This window comes from Bemisia tabaci, chromosome 4 (assembly GCF_918797505.1).
Source record: "Bemisia tabaci chromosome 4, PGI_BMITA_v3".
Classification (NCBI taxonomy): Eukaryota; Metazoa; Arthropoda; class Insecta; order Hemiptera; family Aleyrodidae; genus Bemisia; species Bemisia tabaci.
In genome coordinates, this window is record NC_092796.1 from 48186559 (window position 1) to 48209712 (window position 23154).

A 23154-nucleotide genomic window follows, 5' to 3' on the forward strand; every position below is an offset into this window, starting at 1 on the left:
CGAAAAAAGAGAGACAAGTTCGGTGAAACATAAAAATCGCAAAACACCTTTGAGGTTGCCTTACTTCAAGCCACATACCAAGGAAGCTAATTATGATTTTTCAAACTTGTGAACGTAACGTTCTTAAGTATATTTCCAGCTATCAGAAAAACTCAAGAAAACGTAATTTGGACGCATTGTGGGCTAGTTATGACCAAAATCCGGTTTCTAATCTAACAGACCTCGTATATTTATGCTAAAAGGAACTAAATGTGCATAAGGATTGCGTATAACATAGTTTCTTTTAGCATGAATAGGTCCAACTGTATAGAGCCCTCCTACGGAAAGAGGTCATTCGTAAACGAATATGAATACAGATGGCCTTCGGGGTCGGCTCTACCGCGCCCAGTTAAATGAACTACATTTTGCAAATATTGGAGACTACTCCTACAAAAGCATCTATTTTTGCAGGGAGACCGATAGCAGACCTTGTGTTGTTTATGAAATGAGCTAGAAATAGTAGTTCCCAAGGGCCTGTTGCAGACTTTTGCTAGAGCAAAGAGTTCTTTCTGTCAGTAAATGTCTCAAAAATGACGACGAGCTCATTGGCAAAGTTAGAATTGCACTCCTAACTTCACAATCTGCGTAAGAAATTTGCGTTTTTTTAAGCTCCCCGCTTCAAAAACGATAATACAGCACAGGTGAACATTTTGTTGGAGGTGTTGTCTATCCAACCCCTGTTCTTTAGGATACTACACAATATTCAACATGGCCGACACCAATCCGCCAAAACACACGTGCCTGGTCTACGCAGACTGTGAAGTTAGGAGTGCATTTCTAACTTTGCCAATGCGCTCGTCGTGATTTTTAAGACATTGACTGATAGGAACAACCTAGCTCTGATTTTGCTCTAGCAAAAGTTTGTAACAGGCTCATTGCAAAATATTTATACAACAAAATTTCTCCTCAAACAAAAACTTTTAAAGCCATTTTAGAAGACTTTGGGCTTGTCTGATACTTTTTACGGTCCGGATGCCGTTTCGCGGCTCACTGGAAAAAAAAAAACACATTGAATCTAGAGTCCAGACTCTTGAAAACATTGACAGAAAAATACTCTTGATTCAATCAGATTTAAGCTTAAATCAAAAGGAAATCCGCTTAAATTAAGAGGCTTGGTTCTTGATTTAAGCTTAAATCTGATTGAATCAAGAGTATTTTCTCTTGTCGATGTTTTTGAGAGTCTGGACTCTAGATCCAATGTGTTTTTCTTCTTTTTTTTCCAGTGTTCTGGTGGAGCCATTTCGGGACTTGAACTCTCAACCTCCGGTTTTTAACAGGAATTTTCAGGGTGCTTTCCAAAAATTTAAACCAGTGGCTGAATCCGTGACGAAAGGTGATAGAACCCGACCTAAGCATAGAAAATTGAATGTGCTTGATTACTCCTTCCTACGAGGCGGAGTCTGCGATCCGGCGGTAATCCGCGAAACATTTTGGCTCCTTCCGGAATTCATCTAAACAGACGTGACGGGATCTCTAATCTGTCTGGATGTTTTCTAGGAAATCCGTAGTCACTAGAGATACCTCGACAGCCCTCGCTCGTGGTCATAAAATTATGAATGGTCGGAGAGACAAATTGAGGGACTAGGAATCGCGACCAGTGATGGCGGACCAAGTTGAGCACCCTTGGTTGTGCTTACTCATGCATTGAACCGCCAGGCAAGAGAAATCAGTCTCTGCTATGCGCCAACACCGCGGACTCACAATCAGACAAAGTCAAGAGGATATAGTCGTGGCCTAACACAGATTTAAGGAGAAAATCTATGGATCCATCGGCCCGATATCTCCTCCCCCTACCCCTTGAAGGGCTCCGACCTACTAGCTGTCAGGGTATCTAAAAGTCTAAAGCTTGAATATTTTCTAACAATTTCACGTGTTTCTTGATTAAAATGGTTGATATTCTCTTGTTTCACAAAGAAAATTGGACCGCGTTAAGCAGAAAGGAACCACGCCACATCAGCTATTGCCCTCTTATAGCTGGGTAATTTAATTTTTTACGTGCAAACCGTTGTGCGGATTTTTGTGCAAATTTCAGTGAATTTTCTGCAGAGTACGAAGTCAACTCCTTAAAATTTTCAGAGGAATCCGCACATACGTTCTCTTGTAAAAAATTAAATTGCCCACTTAAATTTGGGAAAAGCTGATTTGGCCTGGTTCCTTTCTGCTAAACGCGGTCCAATTCGCACACGTAGAATAATGATTGATTGATTGACTGATTTTTATTGGCATAAAAAAGCTCTGCAAACGACAAAACCATATGCTTGCGCACCTTTTTTCTTTGGGCAGTAATCATTCAAATAACTGAACTTGCGATTCTTTATTAAAACTCACTACTGTATTCAGTTAAATCGGAGTGTAATTTAAGAGTAGTGCGCTCCGACAAGTACTGAGGCTCAATTCGATAGGCCAAATTGCATGTCCACAAAATAAAGGAGAGCATGAATTCTTCACGGCCGACTCAGAGACTTAAACACGGCGTAGAAAAGTTGGATGGGGCGAAACACGTGATACAACTATTTTGACTTACAAGTGGGTAAAATTGCAAATCAACAAAATGAAGGAGAACGTGAAACTTTTCGGCTGACTCAGAGACTTTAACGCAGATTAGAAAAGTTGGATGAAGCTATACACGTGAATATTCTGACCTCCAAGAAAATAAAAAACATCCATTAAACGAAAGACAACACACTTGTCTCTTAACTACTCTAAAGTCTCTAAAGATGATCCACAAACAATGATTAGAGGCGATTCTCACAAATTGACGACATATCTTTACGTGAGGACATGACGTTCACTGAGGCGCTGCATACAACTATTTGTACTCGATGGGTGTGCATGTTGCATACGTATTTAATTGAAGGCATTTAAAAGGAGTGTCATATTACAAGTCGGCTCATAGTTGTCAAAAACCGGAATAATAATTAAACAGTCTGGACGTGTTTCGTTATCTTTATCAACTCGTTCCCGAATTCCTCTCGTCGCGTTCTTCCTCTCATTCCATTGATTCCCTAAAGTACCCCTGATTTCCTGAGCCATCCCAATTCAAAATCTTTGCAATGGTGGAAATGTAACCTTCCGTTTTGTGACAATGAGAATGCATAAAATACGGCAGCCAATCAAGGCTGGATTCTTAACATCTTAACTTTCAGTATATAAGGGCTCTAAATTAATCGACCCCGGGATAGCTCGTTGTCTTCGATAAGTGTCTAAGTATCGATTATTTTACATATATTTAAATTGAAGAAATCGATTGCTGGCGACTATCGCGAATCCGCACTGGCAACGATGCGATGCGGGCGAGGGAGGAGGAAGGTCCATCGATGAATGGGAGGAGGGAAGGGGGAAAGCGCGGTGCTATTCGAATGGCCAGCAAACACGCTCAAGGTGACGTTACCTGTATCTCACTATGTTACGTAGCGTCGGCACGATTTGTTTTTTAGCAAATCAGATTTGAAAATCAAACTCATCGACGGGTAGATTTTCCCAGTTAGCTTGTAAAAACAAGCGAATAGAGGAAATTCAAAACTTGGTGAGTGCCTTTAGGTTTTGCTAAGATTCTTCTTTAATCTCCCTCAATTAAGGGAGATCTAGTGGCCTGAAAATGACAATTTTGGTCATGAAAATAATGAGACTCAATATATGAGAAGATTCTCCATTAAAAATGTAATGAGCCGAGGGCATTCGAGTTTTATTCACAGCGAGAAAACCCATGCGCAATCATGGCAACACCTAATGGCGCTAACTTACTAGTTAATTTTGGCCAAAAACTCCGGCTGGGTACTAGACCGAGGGGCGGTTTTTGCGTTTGGCCCAGATATTCCAGACCAAATTTTCATCAAAAACCAAAGTCTGTCATCGGTGTCAAACTCGCTCCTAATGTAAACAAACGAACGGCGACATAGTCCGGACCTAAACAAAGCGTACCCAGAGCGGACTTCCTCTAGGAGATGTTCCAGACTCAATTTTTCAGCGTTAGCGTTTCTTCACCTCGACAAAAGAACTTTCGTCCGCGTCTAACATTTATCCCTTTCGTAAAATCAAATATCAGTTACCCCGTTGATCTGTTCATGGTGATTTCAAGTGAAATTGCGGCGAGATACTCCAGATTCCTAATGTAAACACAGCGGCCTGTACCTGGTCGAGATGTTCCGGACTCATTTCTTCATTTACGTTTCTTCATCTCGACCAAAGAAGTTTCTCGCGCATTCAAAGTAACATTTTCCGGTTCCATTGTTAGAGAAGAAACAAGTCATTTTGTTGTAAGTTAGGATAATATTTGTGTTGATTAAGTGGCTTGAGCATTGGACTACCTGGCTGCGCCTTGCATAGCTGCCTCTATATCAAGATGATTGGGAGACAAGCTTACTGGTTGATGTGCGAATCTGAATCCTAAATCCCTAGGAACGGTAGTTGTGAAAACCTGACGGATGTACAATGCTAGGTACCTTGCTCCTCACTCACTTTCTCATGGATGTTCACTGGTCTCTCCAAGGTTCTGGTTTTGCGATGCGTTGAAGCCAATGCTTTAAGTTTAGCTATAACAACCAGGCTTCGGAGATACTAATTAACAATCCTAGCAGTCACCAAATTCTCCAGCGAACCCGCATAGTTGTCTATTAACAGCTGAAGAAGCAATGGAAACCGTATTTACCTATGACAACAAGATTTTTTCCGTTGGAACTCTGATAGTAAGTATGAGGGGGAACTGTCACCTTTAAGGCACGTTTCTCCATGAATTTTCTTGTTTTTTGGCATCAAACTAAGTAGAACTCAAGGAAAATGAGGCAAAACTTTACAAGTTACCATGTAAGGTTCATCTGCTGAAAAAATAGAATAAAGTCTAAAATTCCTAATGAACATCACCAAGATGGTTCTGCCACCAGCAGTTCAGTTTTTAAGGCACGGATCAAATACGGTTATCTATTATTCTCACGGTGCCCATCAAATTATAGGTAAGAAACCTAGTCCTGTAATAATAATGGCATGGAATGACGGGCTCTAATTGGTGACTTGACCATCCCCAATAAGTTATCGAAAGAATTTACTTCTTAAAAGATCCTTTGCGAATAAAGCCAAGTAAATATGCAGATAAAAGTCCCGTGTGATATGTGAAGTGTACTTATTCAAAGTAATTTCAAAGGGAAGGGATGAAATGTTCAAAAGGTAACGTCCAAATTTGCAAAGTTGTAGAGGCGCTCGGCACAAATTGGACAAGGTGCCGCTAAGTAATGATTAAATGAATTTTTTATTGTTATTAATTACGGAAAAGAGGAAAAGAGAATCAGGCCGAATGCCAAAACAGGGACCAGTCCAAGATCCATCCATATAGGTCAGTCATTTAGTCCAGTACCACATGTACAAATAAAAGGTCCCGTGTGCAGCTTCGTGGGTAAAATTGTTGAGATATGTCATTCTCTTCTTTAGGATGTCTAGAATCAGAATTTCGATGGTGTCAAGTTCAAAAATTGAAACGACGCCCAGAATTCAAGATGGCGTCCAAGATGGCCGCCGCCATGGTGAAAGATTTAAAGTTTGCGGATAGCGTCGAGTCAGATGTCGATTCCTATGTAAAATGACACGAGGAATCCGAATATCACATTTAAAAACACCCCCGACCCAAAGGAGGGCTCCAAATCCAAGATGGCGGCCAAAAATACCACTCAGGGGCACTAATTTGCCTATACGGGTCCAAGTGCATAGTGAGGTATCAATTATTAGGTTTTCGGGGTCGTAGAGTCCGAAAATGAGGTCCATTTTTCGCTGCGGCCCTCCAGAGACCCTAAAATCAAATATGGCGCCCAAAATGGCCACCGGTTTTACGGCTGAAACACCAATTTAGCGCAGCTATGATAAGCAATACGTTCAAAATTTAGTTTTGTGGGGCAAGGAGTTCGAATACGAGATCAAATGTTTATTCCTACAAAAAATTAAGCCTCCGAATCGAAAATGGCTACCGACATGGTTGCCAGTTAGAGGCGCAGGCCGGTAAATGACTATTGATATTAAGGGGATTTGCCAAAGGAGCTAGGGGTTTCGATAAGGGCCGTTTTTCGGCCCATACCCTGAAATTCTTCAATTTTACGATTTTTTTGCTTCTTGGGAGTCTAAATTTTACGGAATGTGTCATGCTTTTGTCATTTTCGGTCTATTTAGGGGTCTAATGCTGGCCTAAACATGAGTCTGAAGGCTAATTTTGGCGGAAAATTCGGGTTTCTTGGCATTCGACGCGCTGCGCCCGCTGTTTCATGACGATCAAATATCATCGGAGGAGCAAATTTTCCCTCAAGTATGTTCATTAAGGGTGTAAGATATAGTCACTCTGGCCAACTTTCGTCGATGGCAACCCTCGCGCTCATAGTTAAAACGAACTTTTTAGAATTTTCTTGTTTTTCATCATTATTATTAAAATGGTATAAAAAAGGGCTACTCAACTTAAACCAGAAATAGAGTCCTTGGCGGAAATTGTACGTAGCCCTCCAAAAAACTTTATGGAATTAAAAGCCCCCCCCCCCCTCCTTCCAAGAAAAAGCCGGTGTTGCCATATTTTGTTGCCTAAAATCATAGAAAACTATTTGTGATTATTTCAGTATTTGGAGGCTGTTCTTCGTCGAGCTCATTCAGCAAAGTTCAAAACCCTTGATTTTTCATACGTAACGATCACATGACTAATGAATATGCACATGCATTTATCGATTATTATTTTGTTCATTACATGTATTTATCTAAAGAGACTCCGATCGCGGCGCGGCATTGCCATATATCATCGGTAAAAATCGAGAAAATTATTCCGAGTTGGCCCAAGATTTGAGCCATTATTTCGCATTATGCGCATTAAATAAATACGTAGGATTCAAATTACTGTATTCAGGGATGCAAATAGATCATATTTTTTGCAGGTAAAGTTTTTTTTATGATCTTGGGCTTGTACGCGACCCATTATCTTACGATTTTTTGACGTGATATTTACGCACGAAGATGCAACTTTGAAACATTGACCGTGATCTGGGATCCGAATAAAAAGTAAGTCATGTGTCAGAATCACGAGTTCTCAATGCTGATTTTTTACCCACCCTGACAAACCCTGCCCTCCGTCACTTTTATTGTCTGCGATCGATCAGAATTCTACTTCCCAAAAATAATTGGAAACTCTGGTTTTCCTGGTTCACTCCTGCCTAGCCTCCTTACCGCTTCCTCATCTGTTGCCTCTTCATCAGGTTCCTCCCATCAGACAACTCATTTGGAGCTACCATTGTAGAATTTTGGGGAAATGACGCGTATTCATCTAGCAAACGCTTAGTTTTTCTAGTTCAGCCTCATATCTGTAATGAGCGAGGTACTAGATGACAGATGCAATATGCGCTGGGCAGTCCACGACTCTATCGTCCACCTGCCGTTGGTAATACCACCCGGATATGCCCACAGGGTTCTATGTCACTTTATCGGCCCCCCCGGGCTCAAGCCCCCCCCCCCCCCCCGCCGAAAGAAAAAAAAGGGGGAAAGAGTGAAGGAAAGAGGAGACAGAAGATGATGAGGAAAGACGAGAAAAGAAAAAGTTTGAGGCCTTCGAAGATATTTATCTCTTTTGATGTAGAGTCTTAAATGAAACCACAGTGTTCATTTGATTAGTATTTTATAAAATTTTCGTCCAAAAATGCGTCTAAATAGAGTTTAAATTTCAAACAATTTCCAGATTTGTTGATTGCAACAATTCGAAAGTATTTCGTGTTAAGGTAAAAAAAAAGTTTTTCTGCGGAAATTCATGAAGATCTGTGTTACGGTAGCCTCGAGCTGCGTCCAAACAGAGTTAGAATTTCAAACAAATTTCAGATTTGTTAAATGCAACAATTCGAAAGTATGTTGTGTTAAGGGTACGAAAGCGTAATTTTTCTGCATTTTATGATAAATTTGCGCTATGGAAGCCTCGAACTGCGCCTAATAAGATTACACATTTCTAAGATTTGTGATCTAATTAGACGCCATCTAAATAATGATGAAAAACGAGTAAATTCTAAAAATTTCGTTTTAACTATGAGCGCAAGCAGTTTTCCAAACTCACCTTTGAGTTTTAGGAGCCATGGGGCGCATCAAGTCTGAATTTTAGGCGCCATTGAAGATTTTTTAGGGGCCAGATTGACTTTTTGCCTATATATTACGGCTTATTTAGTGAAAAATTAGACGCAAATTTAGATGTTTTCGTAACAGAACTAGTAGGCAGCTGTGACTTGGTGAAGACAAAAGCACTAAGGATGAAATCGTGAAGAATAGAAGAAGCTCTCACTAATTGTAATGCTGAAAATTTCGAATGATCACCTAATGAAAATTCAGATTTTAAAGGGGCAATTTTTAAGGGCCACGTTGGCGCAGAGCCTTCTTTATTAGGAGCAATGACCGATGTTTTAGGCGCATTTGGCGCGTTGGCGCCTGTGAGATTCGAACACTGAGCACAAGGGTTGCCATCGACGAAAGTTGGCCAGAATGACTATACCTTACACCCTTAATGAACATACTTGAAGGAAAATTTGCTCCTCCGATGATATTTGATCGTCATGAAACAGCGGGCGCAGCGCGTCGAATGCCAAGAAACCCGAATTTTCCGCCAAAATTAGCCTTCAGACTCATGTTTAGGCCAGCATTAGACCCCTAAATAGACCGAAAATGACAAAAGCATGACACATTCCGTAAAATTTAGACTCCCAAGAAGCAAAAAAATCGTAAAATTGAAGAATTTCAGGGTATGGGCCGAAAAACGGCCCTTATCGAAACCCCTAGCTCCTTTGGCAAATCCCCTTAATATCAATAGTCATTTACCGGCCTGCGCCTCTAACTGGCAACCATGTCGGTAGCCATTTTCGATTCGGAGGCTTAATTTTTTGTAGGAATAAACATTTGATCTCGTATTCGAACTCCTTGCCCCACAAAACTAAATTTTGAACGTATTGCTTATCATAGCTGCGCTAAATTGGTGTTTCAGCCGTAAAACCGGTGGCCATTTTGGGCGCCATATTTGATTTTAGGGTCTCTGGGGGGCCGCAGCGAAAAATGGACCTCATTTTCGGACTCTACGACCCCGAAAACCTAATAATTGATACCTCACTATGCACTTGGACCCGTATAGGCAAATTAGTGCCCCTGAGTGGTATTTTTGGCCGCCATCTTGGATTTGGAGCCCTCCTTTGGGTCGGGGGTGTTTTTAAATGTGATATTCGGATTCCTCGTGTCATTTTACATAGGAATCGACATCTGACTCGACGCTATCCGCAAACTTTAAATCTTTCACCATGGCGGCGGCCATCTTGGACGCCATCTTGAATTCTGGGCGTCGTTTCAATTTTTGAACTTGACACCATCGAAATTCTGATTCTAGACATCCTAAAGAAGAGAATGACATATCACAACAATTTTACCCACGAAACTGCACACGGATGCACATGTGGTACTGGACTAATTGCGCAGATTTCCCCGCTCGGGGTAAGCCCCTTTCCATTGGCTCGTGACGTCAGCATTACTGCCGCGAAAACCAGAAAAGTCGGAAACAATGCTTTTCTTATGGAGAGAGCAAATTTTTCTTAATGAATCATTTAAATTTCTTACTTTTAAATCCTTTGAAACTTTCTGTGTGTCGAAAAGAACGTTTAGACATTAGCATTCAGGGTTTCGATTTTGCCAAATTTGTGTTCTTTCATTTTTACAGTTTACTCTGCATCAGCCATTTTTACACGCGAATCTATACCACTAGATGGCTTGTTACATCGCTGACTTCAAAAATCATTTAAAAATATAAAAACGCAAATTCAGCTGAATTGAAACCCTTGACGCTAATTTCTAAACGTTCCTTTCGACACTCAGAAAGCTTCAAAGAATTTAAAAGTAAGAAATTTAAATGATTCATTAAGAAAAATTTGTTCTCTCCCATAAGAAAAGCATTGTTTCCGACATTTCTGGTTTTCGCGGCAGTAATGCTGACGTCATGCGCAGAAGATTCTCATTTGGGTTTCGGGAATGACTGACCTATATGGATGGATCTTGGACCAGTCCCTGGCCAAAATCCAAAATTCGAAAAGTGTAGGGTGGTGTAGGAGCCGAACCTTCTTCGAGATTACGGGCGGCGAGCGGCAACCTGATTGGCTACGAAGATTGCCGAGCATGGCCGAAGGCCTACTCGCCGCTTGGTAGGTGTTGACGGCGGTTTGACAAACAGCAGTTTTTGGTGAAATGTGGTCCGGAATATCTGGGCCAATCTGTTCACTCACCGAGGGGCTTGGGGTTCAATAAGAACCCAAGTTTTTTGCGGGGGTTATAACGGAATGAGTCAAAACACCCAGAATCGAATTGAGATTCTGCGGGAACACGCTGTAAGGACCTTGTAGAGAAATTGCAAAGCCTAGAGGCTACTTTTCTACACTCGTCCTGGAGGTCTTGTATTCTACCGTGCTAAGGAAAAACGCCGTACGAACCTCCAGGCGTTGCCAAATTTTCCTTGATAAAACACGAATTTCCCGGTAACCTTTCGAATTTTTTCTTTCCAATTTTTCAGATAATTTTGCTCGCTATTTCACCTTCAGTTCCTGTAAATTTCAAGGAAATATATTCATAACTTTCCTCAAAAATAAACATTTCATCGAAGGATATTTTGCAACTCTCGAATGTTCATACGACGTTCTTCCTTAGTACGGCAGTATTATACGCGTTTTTCCCGTGCTTCCGTAGCGACCTCTCACAACTCACGATTTTTCCGCACCAACTCTGGTTCGGCACCAAGGCGGTACGGTGGCTGGTGGCCCCATAATTAATGGATCGAGATTTGGGGAACCCGCGACTATACGCTGATCGTCAGAAGCATGGTCCTGGTCCATGGGTTGCTGGCGACCTTGGCTGGGCGCAACTGCGTGTTCCACTGATTCCATGCACCCACTCAACCCGCACATCAGCGAGCAACCAGCGCCGAGCGCGTGCCGGAAGACTCACATGAGTGACGTCCTCAAAGTCGCTGGTCGACAACGCCTCGAAAACTCGACGGAAACCGGTCGTGTCAAACACCATCACGCTCGTTAAACATAGAACACCTTTATAAAGTATAGACGGTGGGTAAAGGCTTCGATAGACGATCAAATTCCCGAACCAATTCCGATCAAAGTAGCATCAAAGTGTCGGGAGTCATCAGTCTTAAACTCATTAATTTGCTTCATAAAATGAAAACTTAGCAGAAATGTTCTCTGTGGCAGGAAATAATAATGAATGGTGGCACTCCGTTCTGATCTTACTTTGAACAAAAAAGTGCGGCCCGTCAAACTTTGATGGTAGATGGTGACCACCAGTCATCAGCATGTCTACTTTGATCGGAATTGGATCGTCTATGCAGGGCTTAAGGGTGAAACTTATATATTTAGGAATGAAACCTTGGGCCAAAGAACAGGAATAGAATTGCAACATGTTTGATGGGCTTATCAATACTGATACAGGGTGGCAAAATTTCATGAAAAATAAAATCTTGAAATTTCACGTGAAATGCTTTATGAAGTTTCAGGACTTAATGAAAGTTATTGAAAAATACTGGTTCCTTTTCATGTTTCAAGTAAAAATGGTGACTTTCTTCTATTTTTGTGCATTTGAGTGCGGGTTGCATACTCTAGCCCCTGAAAAATATGAAATATTTCACAGCTTCGTGGGATTTCGTGAAATATTTCACTAAAAATTCCAATCTTTCATTTCTTTCTTACGTTTCATGCCACCCTGTCAAAAATGAATCTCTACTGAACACAGCATTCTGTTTATTCGGCACTTCCGTTTTGAGATACAACTGTTGTGCTGCCAATAGATCGAATTCGATAGTGGTTCAATGTATCGTTTGGTTCAAAACAATAGAACACAACCTTCAACAAAATTTATAGGATTTAAGTTGGAAACGCTAAAAATGAGAAAATTCCTAACAATTTCACTTTTGATTGCCATTTTGCACTCATAAGAATAAAAAATCTATCACAAAAAGCCCGTTCTCTCAGATTACTCAATTGACTGAAGAGGTTATGTTTACATGTTGAACCGATCGATGTCGATACAACCTCATCTGATTGATGTATTAAATACGATCCATATCGCGCCCGCGTGTTTTTCACGCGATCAAAACGACTGTCGTTTTCCGACCATGGATTCGGCCGTGATCCTCGCGAAACTCAACACAAGGGGTTTCAAAAGAAAAAGCAAGTCCCAACTCTGAAAATAACTCGATTTTTGTGTTTGATCCATCGCACTGTTCCAAACATCGTAACACAACAGTTGGAACTGCATCGCATTGTTTCTGCACTGGAAAAATAACACATTGGATGAGTTCAGACTCTTAAAAACATCGACAAGAAAAAATACTCTTGATTCAATCGGATTTTTGCTTAAATCAAGAACCAAGCCTCTTAATTTGAGCGGATTTCCTTTTGATTTAAACAAAAATCCGATTGAATCAAGAGTACTTTTTCTTGTCAATGTTTTCAAGAGTCTGGACTCTAGATCCAATGTGTTTGTTTTTCTAGTGCGTGCGATCAAAACAAGTCTTTGGATCAAAACGACTGTCGTTTTCCGACCATGGATTCGGCCGTGATCCTCGCGAAACTCAACACGAGAGGTTCCCAACGAAAAAGCAAGTCCTAACTCTGAAGATAACTCGATTTTTGTGTTCGATCCATCGTTTTGTCTGGATTTTCCTTGAGGACCGGAGCTGAACAAGAGCGGGATCCTGGTGATTAAAGCGATAGCATCGTGATTCGTAGCTGCGTCACGGGGTTTAACGATGGATTCCCGCTTCGACGGGGGGCCTCCGAGCCCCGGACCCGGTTCCAGGGCCGAGATGGATCCCCCCCCCCCCCTCCCCACCAGCGGCTTCTACCTACAAACTTTGACCGCTCACCTCTCCGGATCGACAGACACCGAGGTTGCGGAATCGTGATGATCAAATCTGATTTTCTTCATTGTCGGGACCTGAGAGAATACATAGAGTGTTGGAGACATGGTGTGAAAGTTACGTTCGGGAGTCATTGCTTAGATTCGCCCAATCACCACTCATTTATCAAAGAATGGAGAGTTTGCATGCAAATTTTGTATTGCTTCGTCTAAAAGTGCTTAAAGAGCTGATTTCACAGTATTTTTTATGATTTTTGCTGATATGGGAAACATTATACAAATTGGTTTAAAAGTGAGAAAATGCACCGCCTAGTGACGTCATCGGGCGGCATTTCCCGTTTAAACACACGCATTTTAGCAGATTAGATCGTTTTGTCATATCTTCTCCAATAATTGTTCAATTCATGAACCAAGGGTATCCTCTTATTCAGTTCACTCGGTAGTTTCCACTTGAACATAAAATTCATCTCTCAGACACCTTCTTGTATAAAATATTGAACTACATAGTATTTCTCAATTTATCCCGGAATAATTACAACAAATTTTAAAGTGGTCATATTTACCCGCATAAAATAGGCCGGGGGAAAATGCAACGTCGGAAATTGCGATATGAATGTTTCTCACCTCACCGTCGGAGATGAGAAAATGTGTAACTGCGCAAATCCTAGGCAGGAATTTCAGCGGTAATCGTAATCTTCCGCCGTCAAGTCGAAGCGATACCGTTGAAGGCGCTCCGAGCAACTATTCCGCCACGGAAGTGTTGCACAGTATCAGACGAAAATGAAGGCGCACAGCCGCACGTACTTACATTGAATTGACTGGTATCGTTTACCACCGTGTTGGATTCTGATGATGCTCCAATATACTGTCGTGCTAAGGAAGAACGCCGTATGAACATTCGAGAGTTACCGAATTTCCCTTGATAAAACACGTATTTTTGACGACGATCATGCACATTTTTCTTTCAAATTTTCAGATGTTTTAGATTAAGTTGCGTACAAAATTGTCTGAAAATTTTGGAAAAAAACATTCGCAATTTTTCCAGCGAATTCAGTTTTTATCGAGGAAAACTTGGTAACGTCTGAAGGCTCATACGGCGTTCTTCCTTAGCGGGGCAGTACACGGCTCCTATTCGATCGTAGCAAGTGGCCCTTTCAGAGGGAAAACTTGAATTTCAACTCAATTATTCAAAATTCAAAAATCCAAGATAGTGGATGTTACACGAATTATTTTCCGAACAAACTTGAAATAATTATACAGAAAACATTGAAAAATAATTTTTTCGAATGGAAGAAATGAATGAAAACTCCAGTGTACCTATTTTGATTTGGTGCCAAACAATGGTGCGGGACTCTTCCAGCACCTTTCTCATCATATCTCTACTTCATTACTTACTTTTTCCGCTTAAGCCCCTTGTTTTGTGCCTCAAATCATGATCAGGGTGTCTACTAAAACAGGCTGGCCAAAAATCAGTACTTTTACAGCACTTTTTCAGTACATTCCCGAGAAATTCAGTACCTCAACAGAAAAATTCAGTACTCTCCATTTGACGAAATTCGAAAAAATTTCAAAAATTTGAATTTCTCGCTCAAACTGCAATAAATATGACAAAAATATGAAAAAATTTCCGGATCTTCTTGCGGCATTTCCGCCCTTTTTCAGTGCTTCCGGACCGCCCTTAAAAAATCAGTACTATTTCCGAACTTTCCGGAAATTCTGGACTTGTAGACACCCTGATGATCCACAGTGATAACCGAAACTGTATTCGCTACTTTCGACAAACCGGCAATGTCGTAAGAATAGGGACGATGAGTCCCATCCTGGACAAAATACGCAGCTTACGCTATGAATTGCGTACCGCCCACTCGAGTGGCAACATTCGATGGCAGGATTATTATGTTTACGAAAGCTATTGATTCACGACTTGATTTGAGTCGGCCGAAAACAGATTCAGGTCACCCATTACTTCAACGTGTTGAATGGGCCATTAGACGAGGTCTTCTAAAATCTCACGCAGAAAACGATCCCCACTAAGAAAAGTCCAAAAATTAACTCAGAAACGAGATGAAAAGTGATTAATTTAACACAGATCAGATGAAAATCAAATTCTACGAATAACGACATATGTATTTTCCCTTTCAACCATATGTATGCATTATAGACACTACTTGTATCTTTTTCAGAAATTGGACGTATTTATGCTATGAGGAACTGGATGCAAGTGGAAAGATGGGGTGTGCTCGTGGAAGCCGCATGATAATCTTAGCATCCTTTTAGAATAAATACGTCTATTTCAACATTGCCAAGTTTCTTTTCCCAATTTTTATTTTTGCTGGAGAAATTTCCGGAATTGCGGACTTTACCTTTGAACTTTTTGTGGATTATCGTCAAAAATCGACGAAATTTCGGACAGAAATCGCGCGATATTTTTCGAATAAAAATTAAAGTCGAGTAATTCGATTTGGTAACCTTGGAATGGAGATACGTTCCTTCGTCCGAGAATCGACGAATTTGTACCTTGGCTAGAGACCTATTAATATGATTTCGCAGTCCAAGGTTTTGCGAACACTTCTGATTAAAGCATTTCTAAAAAAATCCCTGTACCTACATCGAAATAATGCGACACTGGGGGTAGAAAATGGGGTGAAATATCAAGATTTCATTGACTTTTCTAAAAAATTCCTTTACCAGGTAATGTTGCCAAAATTTTCTTTTTTTTCCTTGAGAGAGAGAGAAAAAAAAATTGCTTGACTAGGTACTTTTGAAAAAGACTTTCCCATCATGCTCAAGGTTAGTCAATAGTACATAGTTTCTGGTGGTAATTCACCAAGCAAAGCAAATTCCAAAGAATGTAAAATGTGACACAAAACCAGATCCATTAATGCATATGCCATGTCTAAAATTTCAATGGATTAGATTTAGAATTAACATAAATAAGAATCTTGGGTAGTGAAAATTAGTTAAGGAGTAAGCCCTTGTAATTATGATTATCAATAAAAGATAAAAAAAAAAGGTAGTAATACCATTTTAAATTCTGTCCAGCAACTGACGGAAAGTCAGAGCAGCCGGGAAATTTCCGATATGCTTTTGTTATGATTGGAAAAATAATTCCTACAAAGCCTGGTCATTTCATTCATCTGATAGTGAATTAATGACTGGTAGAGTCTCCGCTAAATAAGTTTGCGCACTTTGTGCCTGCGACAGATCCGCTATCTTGCCTCTTGCACTTACTTCACTTGTAAAAGTGACATCAGGCGATCTTCAGTTGCAGTCTAAAAGTGCATAAGCTTATTCAGCATGGACTATACCAAACAACTGAGAATACCAGCAGCAAGACTGATGAAGCATGACCAAGGTAAAAACAGGCCGAAAGGAGAGTTAGAAAGTAACGTTCATCAAATTTCTGCAGACTGAGTTCCTAAAAAGTCCTTGGTCTGATTTATGGCTGATTAAACTAATCTTTGTAAGAAAGACGAAATGCACTCAAAGATGAAAAACGAAAAATACTGTGATCCTTCTGTCGAAACCAAACTGGGTAACACCGAAACATTGAAGATAATATCTTCTATTTTTATCGATGTCTCAGCTCGAATCCTTCGTCATTTCCTCAGAGAGAGATAATGTGCAACCTTCAGTGATTGAAATTTTGACAAAATCAGACAGATCGGATCCAAACAGAGAGCATGTTTGAGAACTTCGGATACGTTGATTGATTCAATAAATTAAAAATGAGGTAAGTACGGCATGTACTTGACGCTGGTCCACAATGACACAAGATAGGTAACAAGGATTCCAAGTGTTGCCATCAATATGATAATCAGGAGCACGATGACAGATGTGCTGTTACTTTGTAGTTCTATGCAAAAAGCTATTTTTAGTACGGGAAAACCAGTCTGATCTAATGTTCAGAGCCGACTATTTGATTGGAAGATCGCCAGCAAAACAGAAACGACAGTGATTCTAAAAACGCTATCGGTATGCACCAGCAGTACTTATTTGGAGCTCTCGCTGATTATTGAACTGTTTTGAGAGAATTGCCCTGGCCTCTACTAAAATATGGTAAAGAACAACTGAATTCCTAGCGACACGTAAAATATGAAAGTATGAGACAGGTTAATGGAAACGGAGGCTACTTGAAAACTCACCTACTGACACATGTTGCTTCTTTGGAGACATAGCTTCCTTTCCTTTACATTCTTGGCAATCCAAAAGGCGATATAGTTTTCCGCTATTCAACACACAAAAACACCACACAAAATAAGGATTATCCAAAGTCTCACGACACAAAAACTTATCACTTCGACACGGTCTACGATGGCGTTTAACAAGCGCTCAGCGACACGTCTGATAAGCGCAGCGAGAGGAAAACAAACTGGCAAAATCGTGGAGCGATGGAGCCACCAGCAACAGGAATTCGCCCCCACTCCTACCTACTATCCAAGGCAACCAACAGGACGCCCAGAACACGGAGTTGCTTTCACATTCTGTTGTACAAAGATTTTTGTACACGTTCAGGCTTCGATATTTTTTGTACACTCTGCCACTATGGTACACTTCAACAACAAATACTTAACATTTCATCGCTATTTCACAGCTTGATCTCATATGGGTCTGGAAAAAAGAGCTTCATGCAAGGAGGGCGGAGGGTGGTCAGAGAGCGCATCTCTTCATTCTTCATCTCGAAAAAGGAATCTAGTTCTAGGCAATCCGGTGGGCCGTGTTGAAAGTTTAAAACAGCCCGATAAGACATCGAATTGCGATAAGATAGGGCTATGTCTTATCGTATCCTCGTATCGACATAGTTTCAATAAGCAGGCCGCTGGTGGTAGGGGAAGGGGGCATCAATGGGAAGGTTTGGGGATGCTGAAGCGGGTCAGGAGGGGGAGGTGAGCTTCCTCAGGCAATTTGGGAAAATTTGAGCCGTCTCAGACTCAATTTGGAGCTTCTCATTTAGAAATTGGATTCAATACTGATGAAGTGAACAAAATAAAAAATTTATAAAAAACCTCAATGAAATTTTAGGATGAAAAATGTGAATATTTTTCCCCAGCACAGGTGATGAGGGGGGGGGGGATATTCACAATAGTTCCTAAAGCGTCACCTTAGGCTAGGGATGGTCGAATATTTAGATAATTAAATATTCGATATTCGAATTATCGGCACCGAAATAATCGCATCACATTCGAATATTCGCTTCCGAAGTATTCGCAATCGCAAGATTCGAATTCTCAAATAATCGCAATAATCGCATTCGAAAAGTTTCGAATATTCGAATAATCACATTCGAATTCGATATTCGTCCATCCCTACATTAGGCCTCAGTCAAAATATGATTCTTGTGTGGTAGTGTGGCTCAAGGGACGACTAAAAGAACGACCATTACTTTTAAGACGGCGCAGACACAGAACAGAGACGCGGGGGTGGAGGGTCTTACTAGGGAAAGAGGGTGGCGGAAGGAAACCCTGAAAGTTTTACCTGGTTCGTTTTCTTCCAAAAATGTAAAATATACATTTGTAATTGCCGCCTCATTGATTTGTCGCCACCTGGAGGGGCGGACGTCATGTCGTTCGTAAATTGCATACCCAAGACATTTTTTAGTGCAGATTTTCAGCCTCTCATCACCTACTTACCTATTTTTTGTTTGTGTTATTCATCATCGTACTTCCTCTGGATGAATCGCCATATCGACGGTGAAAGCTCCAAACCAGAACCACGTATCTTTGTTTGCGACGTCGAAGACCTCCTGTCATACTTTATCTTTTAAATGGACAACTACTCAAAGTCAATTTTCAAAAACTTCGGTGATTTTTCTTCCTCGTGCGAGGCAAATTCTAGAAAAAAAATCAAGAAACGATGTGGACATGTTTTTGTGTAAAAATATAAAATAAGAACGAAGATTTTGAAATCCTGCAAACGAGGTACGTGGTCTGGTAGTTTTGTCGACGACATGTTGCCGTGTCGCCCTTTTAACGGGCGGGCGTTTGCGGCGGCGCTCTATTTTCGTTTCCATCTTTATACATTTTTTGCGGCGCCCCTAAAACCACCCTATGCCGCGGCCTCGACGAACTATACATATACAAATCCAGCTACGAATATATCAGGAGATTGTGTAATGTTACGGTGGAGGTACAAACTTATTCACTGACTTTAGCCATCTAGCCATAATTACATAATGACCGGACGGCGAAAATGTTTCCATTTTACAATCAAATTATTTGATTGCAATTCATGCCGCTTGAAGACAAATAACTGAATGAAAGTATAGAAATTACACTGATAAAATGGTTGAACTAATATCTGTGTCTTTAAAATTAAAAATGTTGAGTATACTAATTTTATAACTACTTAACCAAAAATAAAAAATTAACTAAGAGACTATTTAAAAATAAATTAAACAAAAATTAAAAATAAAAAAATAAATCAATTTTTAGTAGATATGATAATCTTTTACCTCTTGTATAGACCTATGAGTTTTAATATGTATCGTAGGTATAAATTACTGGATCACAGATTTTGCAATCATCAATTCAGTATTCCAGTGCCGGGTAAAGTCCTCTGTTCATCAGTTTGGCTGTCCGATGTACATAATAAAACCAATTCTTCATTTCAGCCCACCTAAAATATTTTCATTTACCTAAATGTATGGTGCCGCAGATAACGTCTGGCCATAACATGTACAACATTTCTGAAGCAGAAAGAAAAATTACATTACCTAAGTACTTTAACAATTTGAGTACATTACATTACTTTTCGCCTTCATCTTTGTAAGCGGCAATTTTTGCTACGTATAAGTTGTGTGTTTTTCTCTTTTTGAAGGCGTTTTTACGTGATAATGTAACGCGGTAACGCCAACGCCCACTGTTAGATTTGTATGCACTTTATTTTTTATTTTTCCTAAAAATTCGAATGGAATATGTTTGAATTGTGTAGATTTTTATTATTTAAGGGAATCAAAAAGCGCTCCAAAAACTGATGCACCCAGGTTCGCTGTTTGCAATGTTGGCGCACTTCCTAGCGCTCTTGCGCATGCGCTGTATTTTTATTGTTGGTTCCAGGTTTTGAGGTTATATTGCTCCGGGCTTTCGTAAACGAAGTCTTCCTTCGAAAACGTGGCCTGTGGAATTTCCGAAAGTACCTTTCCCCCAATTTTCATCGTGTACATACTTTGACTTCACTTTAAAGCTTCGTCGATTTCCTCTCTCCAAAAATGGTAATGACATTCGTGTTTTTTTCATTTTTCTATCAGTGTTTTTCCTTCACTTTCTATCCTCCCAACTGTTTCAGTTGGACCAATGGGTTACATAGATTGATAGTTCACTTTGGGTATCTACACCATTATCAGTCAACTTTTAGAATTTATCAAATGACCTGACATAAAAGCATAGCAACCAGTAAGGTAGCTGATTGTCGGTCTGATTTTTCAAAGTGTTTTTAGATCAGTGCAGCGAGAACATTGTTTCTCCGAAGTTTTCAAATACAAGGCCGGACTCTCGGATCTGTGATGAAACAAACCGGCAAAACATAGGTCTGCTATTCATAATGATCAAGCACTCTTTGGTGAATTGGTGAATCCCTCCGAATCTTTGCCAAAAGTTAATTTTCCTCATCCCAAAGATTTCTTCAGATCTCCTTCTCAAGTGCTAAGTAGGTACACCTTATTCTTGCATGTTACAACAATCTTCATGATAGTACTGTAAATCCTCCTTTCATTTTCCTTCGAAATTCTTTGAACCTTAAGAACCCTGTTTAGCAATTTTATAACTTTACTTCTTTGCTAATTACGACTAATTGACTTTCCATTTTGAGCCAGCCGAACTTACAGTAAGTACGTACTTATACTCTTTACACCCTTAAACGTCTCAGCCATACTATAACCCGATATCTTGCTTCGTTTAATCAATCATTTATTTTTCAGCCCTCAAAAACTTTAATTCATAATATTAACTATCAAACTGTTCCTGGTTGATTTCAGACTCGTGGTACAAAGAAAGTTGGAATCACCGGAAAGTACGGAACTCGGTATGGTGCCAGTTTGCGTAAGCAAGTGAAGAAAATCGAAATCACACAGCACTCAAAATATACCTGCTCTTTTTGTGGAAAAGTGAGTATTTGAGCTAATTATTGTTTTGTTGGTATTTTATAACATGGATTAAGTTTGATTCACTCTTCTGAGAAATTAGTAGGTACATATGGTTGACTAAAGTCCAGGTCATTTTTATTTCTCAACTATAAATAACAAGATTTCTACCTCTGGATGCTATTTTCCAACCTTGCCTTCAGCTGCAATACCACCAAGTTAGGTGCAAAATTGAGCAGAACAATTTATGTCTTCCTGATTCTTGTTCAGATCTCGACTCGAAAACTAAAGGGGGAAAAAATTACATTTTTGTCTCCCACAAAATCTGTTAGAATTGCATAAATGCAGTCAATGCTAAGTAAACTCTTAGACCCATATACCATCATGAAGCTCTATTTAAGAATAAAATTTAAAAAAAGCTCATCAGAATCGGTTGAAATTCAGCAGAGTTAACAATTTTTCAAGGTTTTCTCTGCAAAAACCTTGACCTGTCGTAGGTGTCTTGAGAGATACTTCATCTTGTTGAGCATCTAAGGTTCGAAAATGCCTTGCAGTCTTACTAGCCGTTTAGCCTTATGCCTTTTTAGTCGAATGCCAGCTAAATCCAACGCAGAGCTACAGAAATTATGAAACCGTCTGAAAAAACTGTTTTTTGCTCTACTGAAGCTCTCCGGTTGCTCTGTAATTGAGCTTGCATAAATTTTCCAAGCTGTAGCCTCCATTTGTTTTAAGGTGCTCAATTTAGCATGACTTTGGATTTTGTTCAGCATCCAAGTTCCTCCCTTGCAGAACATATTAAAGCACACAGTGAAATCCATGACCTTCACAGGGAAATTCCAGTTCTCAGGAAAATTGATTTATGCCGATAAAATGTGGAAGTTGCTTTGACAAGAAATACCTATTTTTAAAATACCTTACGTCCATTGGCAGGTTTTTTTCCATACTTTCCCTCTTTCTCATAAAACTGCGTTTATTTTACCCGCATCTGTTTATTTAGTCAGCTGAACTGAAAACTTGTGACTCACTTCGCTCTCATACCTATAATTCTAAACAGTTTTTGGGACTCGGAGGAGGGGTCTCAACTTTGCCACCATTGCTGGATAAGCAGCTAACAATGTGTGTAGTTTAGTGGTTGTGGGATTGCTAATTTATTGTACCATTCACATGAACTCACCGCAAGCGTTTCCAGAGGCAGTACTTATATTTTGAACTCTTACAATTAAAGTATGACTGCTGTTTTTATTCTGCTCTCTTTACCAATTATCCTGTTTCTATTTTATTTCTGATTTAAAATTTTTTTCTTCAGTATGTACAGTAATACTTACAATTTTTTCCTCTTCCAGCAAAGTATGCGTAGGAGCTGTGTTGGGATCTGGTCATGCGACAGATGCAGGAGGACAGTCGCTGGGGGAGCCTATGTGTATGCCACAACTGCTGCCACCTCAGTCAGATCAGCTATCAGGCGGTTAAGAGAAATTCATAATGTATAATTTTAGTCTTTAAGTTACTTTTAATAAAAAACAGAAAATCACACAACTGAAATTCGATTTATTTATATCTTCTTTAAAAGTATCTTATCCTTAAGTTTCTTGATGGCTTTCAATTCGCCTCGCCTGTCATCAGAAAATTGAAATATAGGAAATTTTCGAATCAGTATGTATTCTGTAAAAATTATGATGAGTTGAAAAGTTTTTTGTTTTATGGAAAGCACCTTCAAAACCTTTCAGTCCAGTCATTCATAGTGGAACTTGGAAGAATAGTAGAGTCCTGTCTCAAGAGGAATTATTTTAAAGCCAAATTCTATAGGAGGCATTGGCTTCGGAAAAATAATTTGGTCAGCCTGATTAGTTAGTATCCTCTCCTCTCGTTTGATTGACATCAAATTTTTCCCCCAGTAGAATCAAGTATTGGAAGTTCTTTTCGAAAACTCTTACAAACTGTCAAAATTTACAAAGAAGGAATTGCTCAATGGGCGCATTCATGAAAGATTCATAATGATCATACTTTTGAAGGAAACTTACTTAAGATATTGAAATAGTTCCCAAAACTTTTTTTAGGTACCTACTTAAGTTTTACTTTTAATAACATTCAGAAAAGAATTCCTGTTTTGTTAATATCATTGTTTTTCAAGTGTTGTCTTTTTTATATTTACA

At 39.8% G+C, this 23154-nt stretch overlaps 2 protein-coding genes across 2 annotated transcripts in view; one reads left to right on the top strand and one right to left on the bottom strand.

Moving 5' to 3' along the window:
• The window catches only part of LOC109043766 (uncharacterized), a 136842-nt gene extending 119457 nt beyond the window's left edge, over positions 1-17385 (bottom strand). The window contains exon 1 of the mRNA XM_019061078.2: positions 17070-17385. The gene's annotated coding sequence lies outside the window, so the exon portion shown is untranslated. The remainder of the gene's footprint in view (positions 1-17069) is intronic.
• A 2591-nt stretch (positions 17386-19976) lies between these two features.
• LOC109043722 (large ribosomal subunit protein eL43) lies at positions 19977-22537 on the top strand. Its single transcript, XM_019061014.2, has 3 exons — positions 19977-20134; positions 20897-21025; positions 22345-22537. The coding sequence occupies exons 1-3, from the start codon at positions 20132-20134 to the stop codon at positions 22489-22491; spliced, it is 279 nt and encodes a 92-aa protein (XP_018916559.1). The 5' UTR covers positions 19977-20131; the 3' UTR covers positions 22492-22537.
• The last annotated feature ends 617 nt before the right edge of the window (positions 22538-23154 follow it).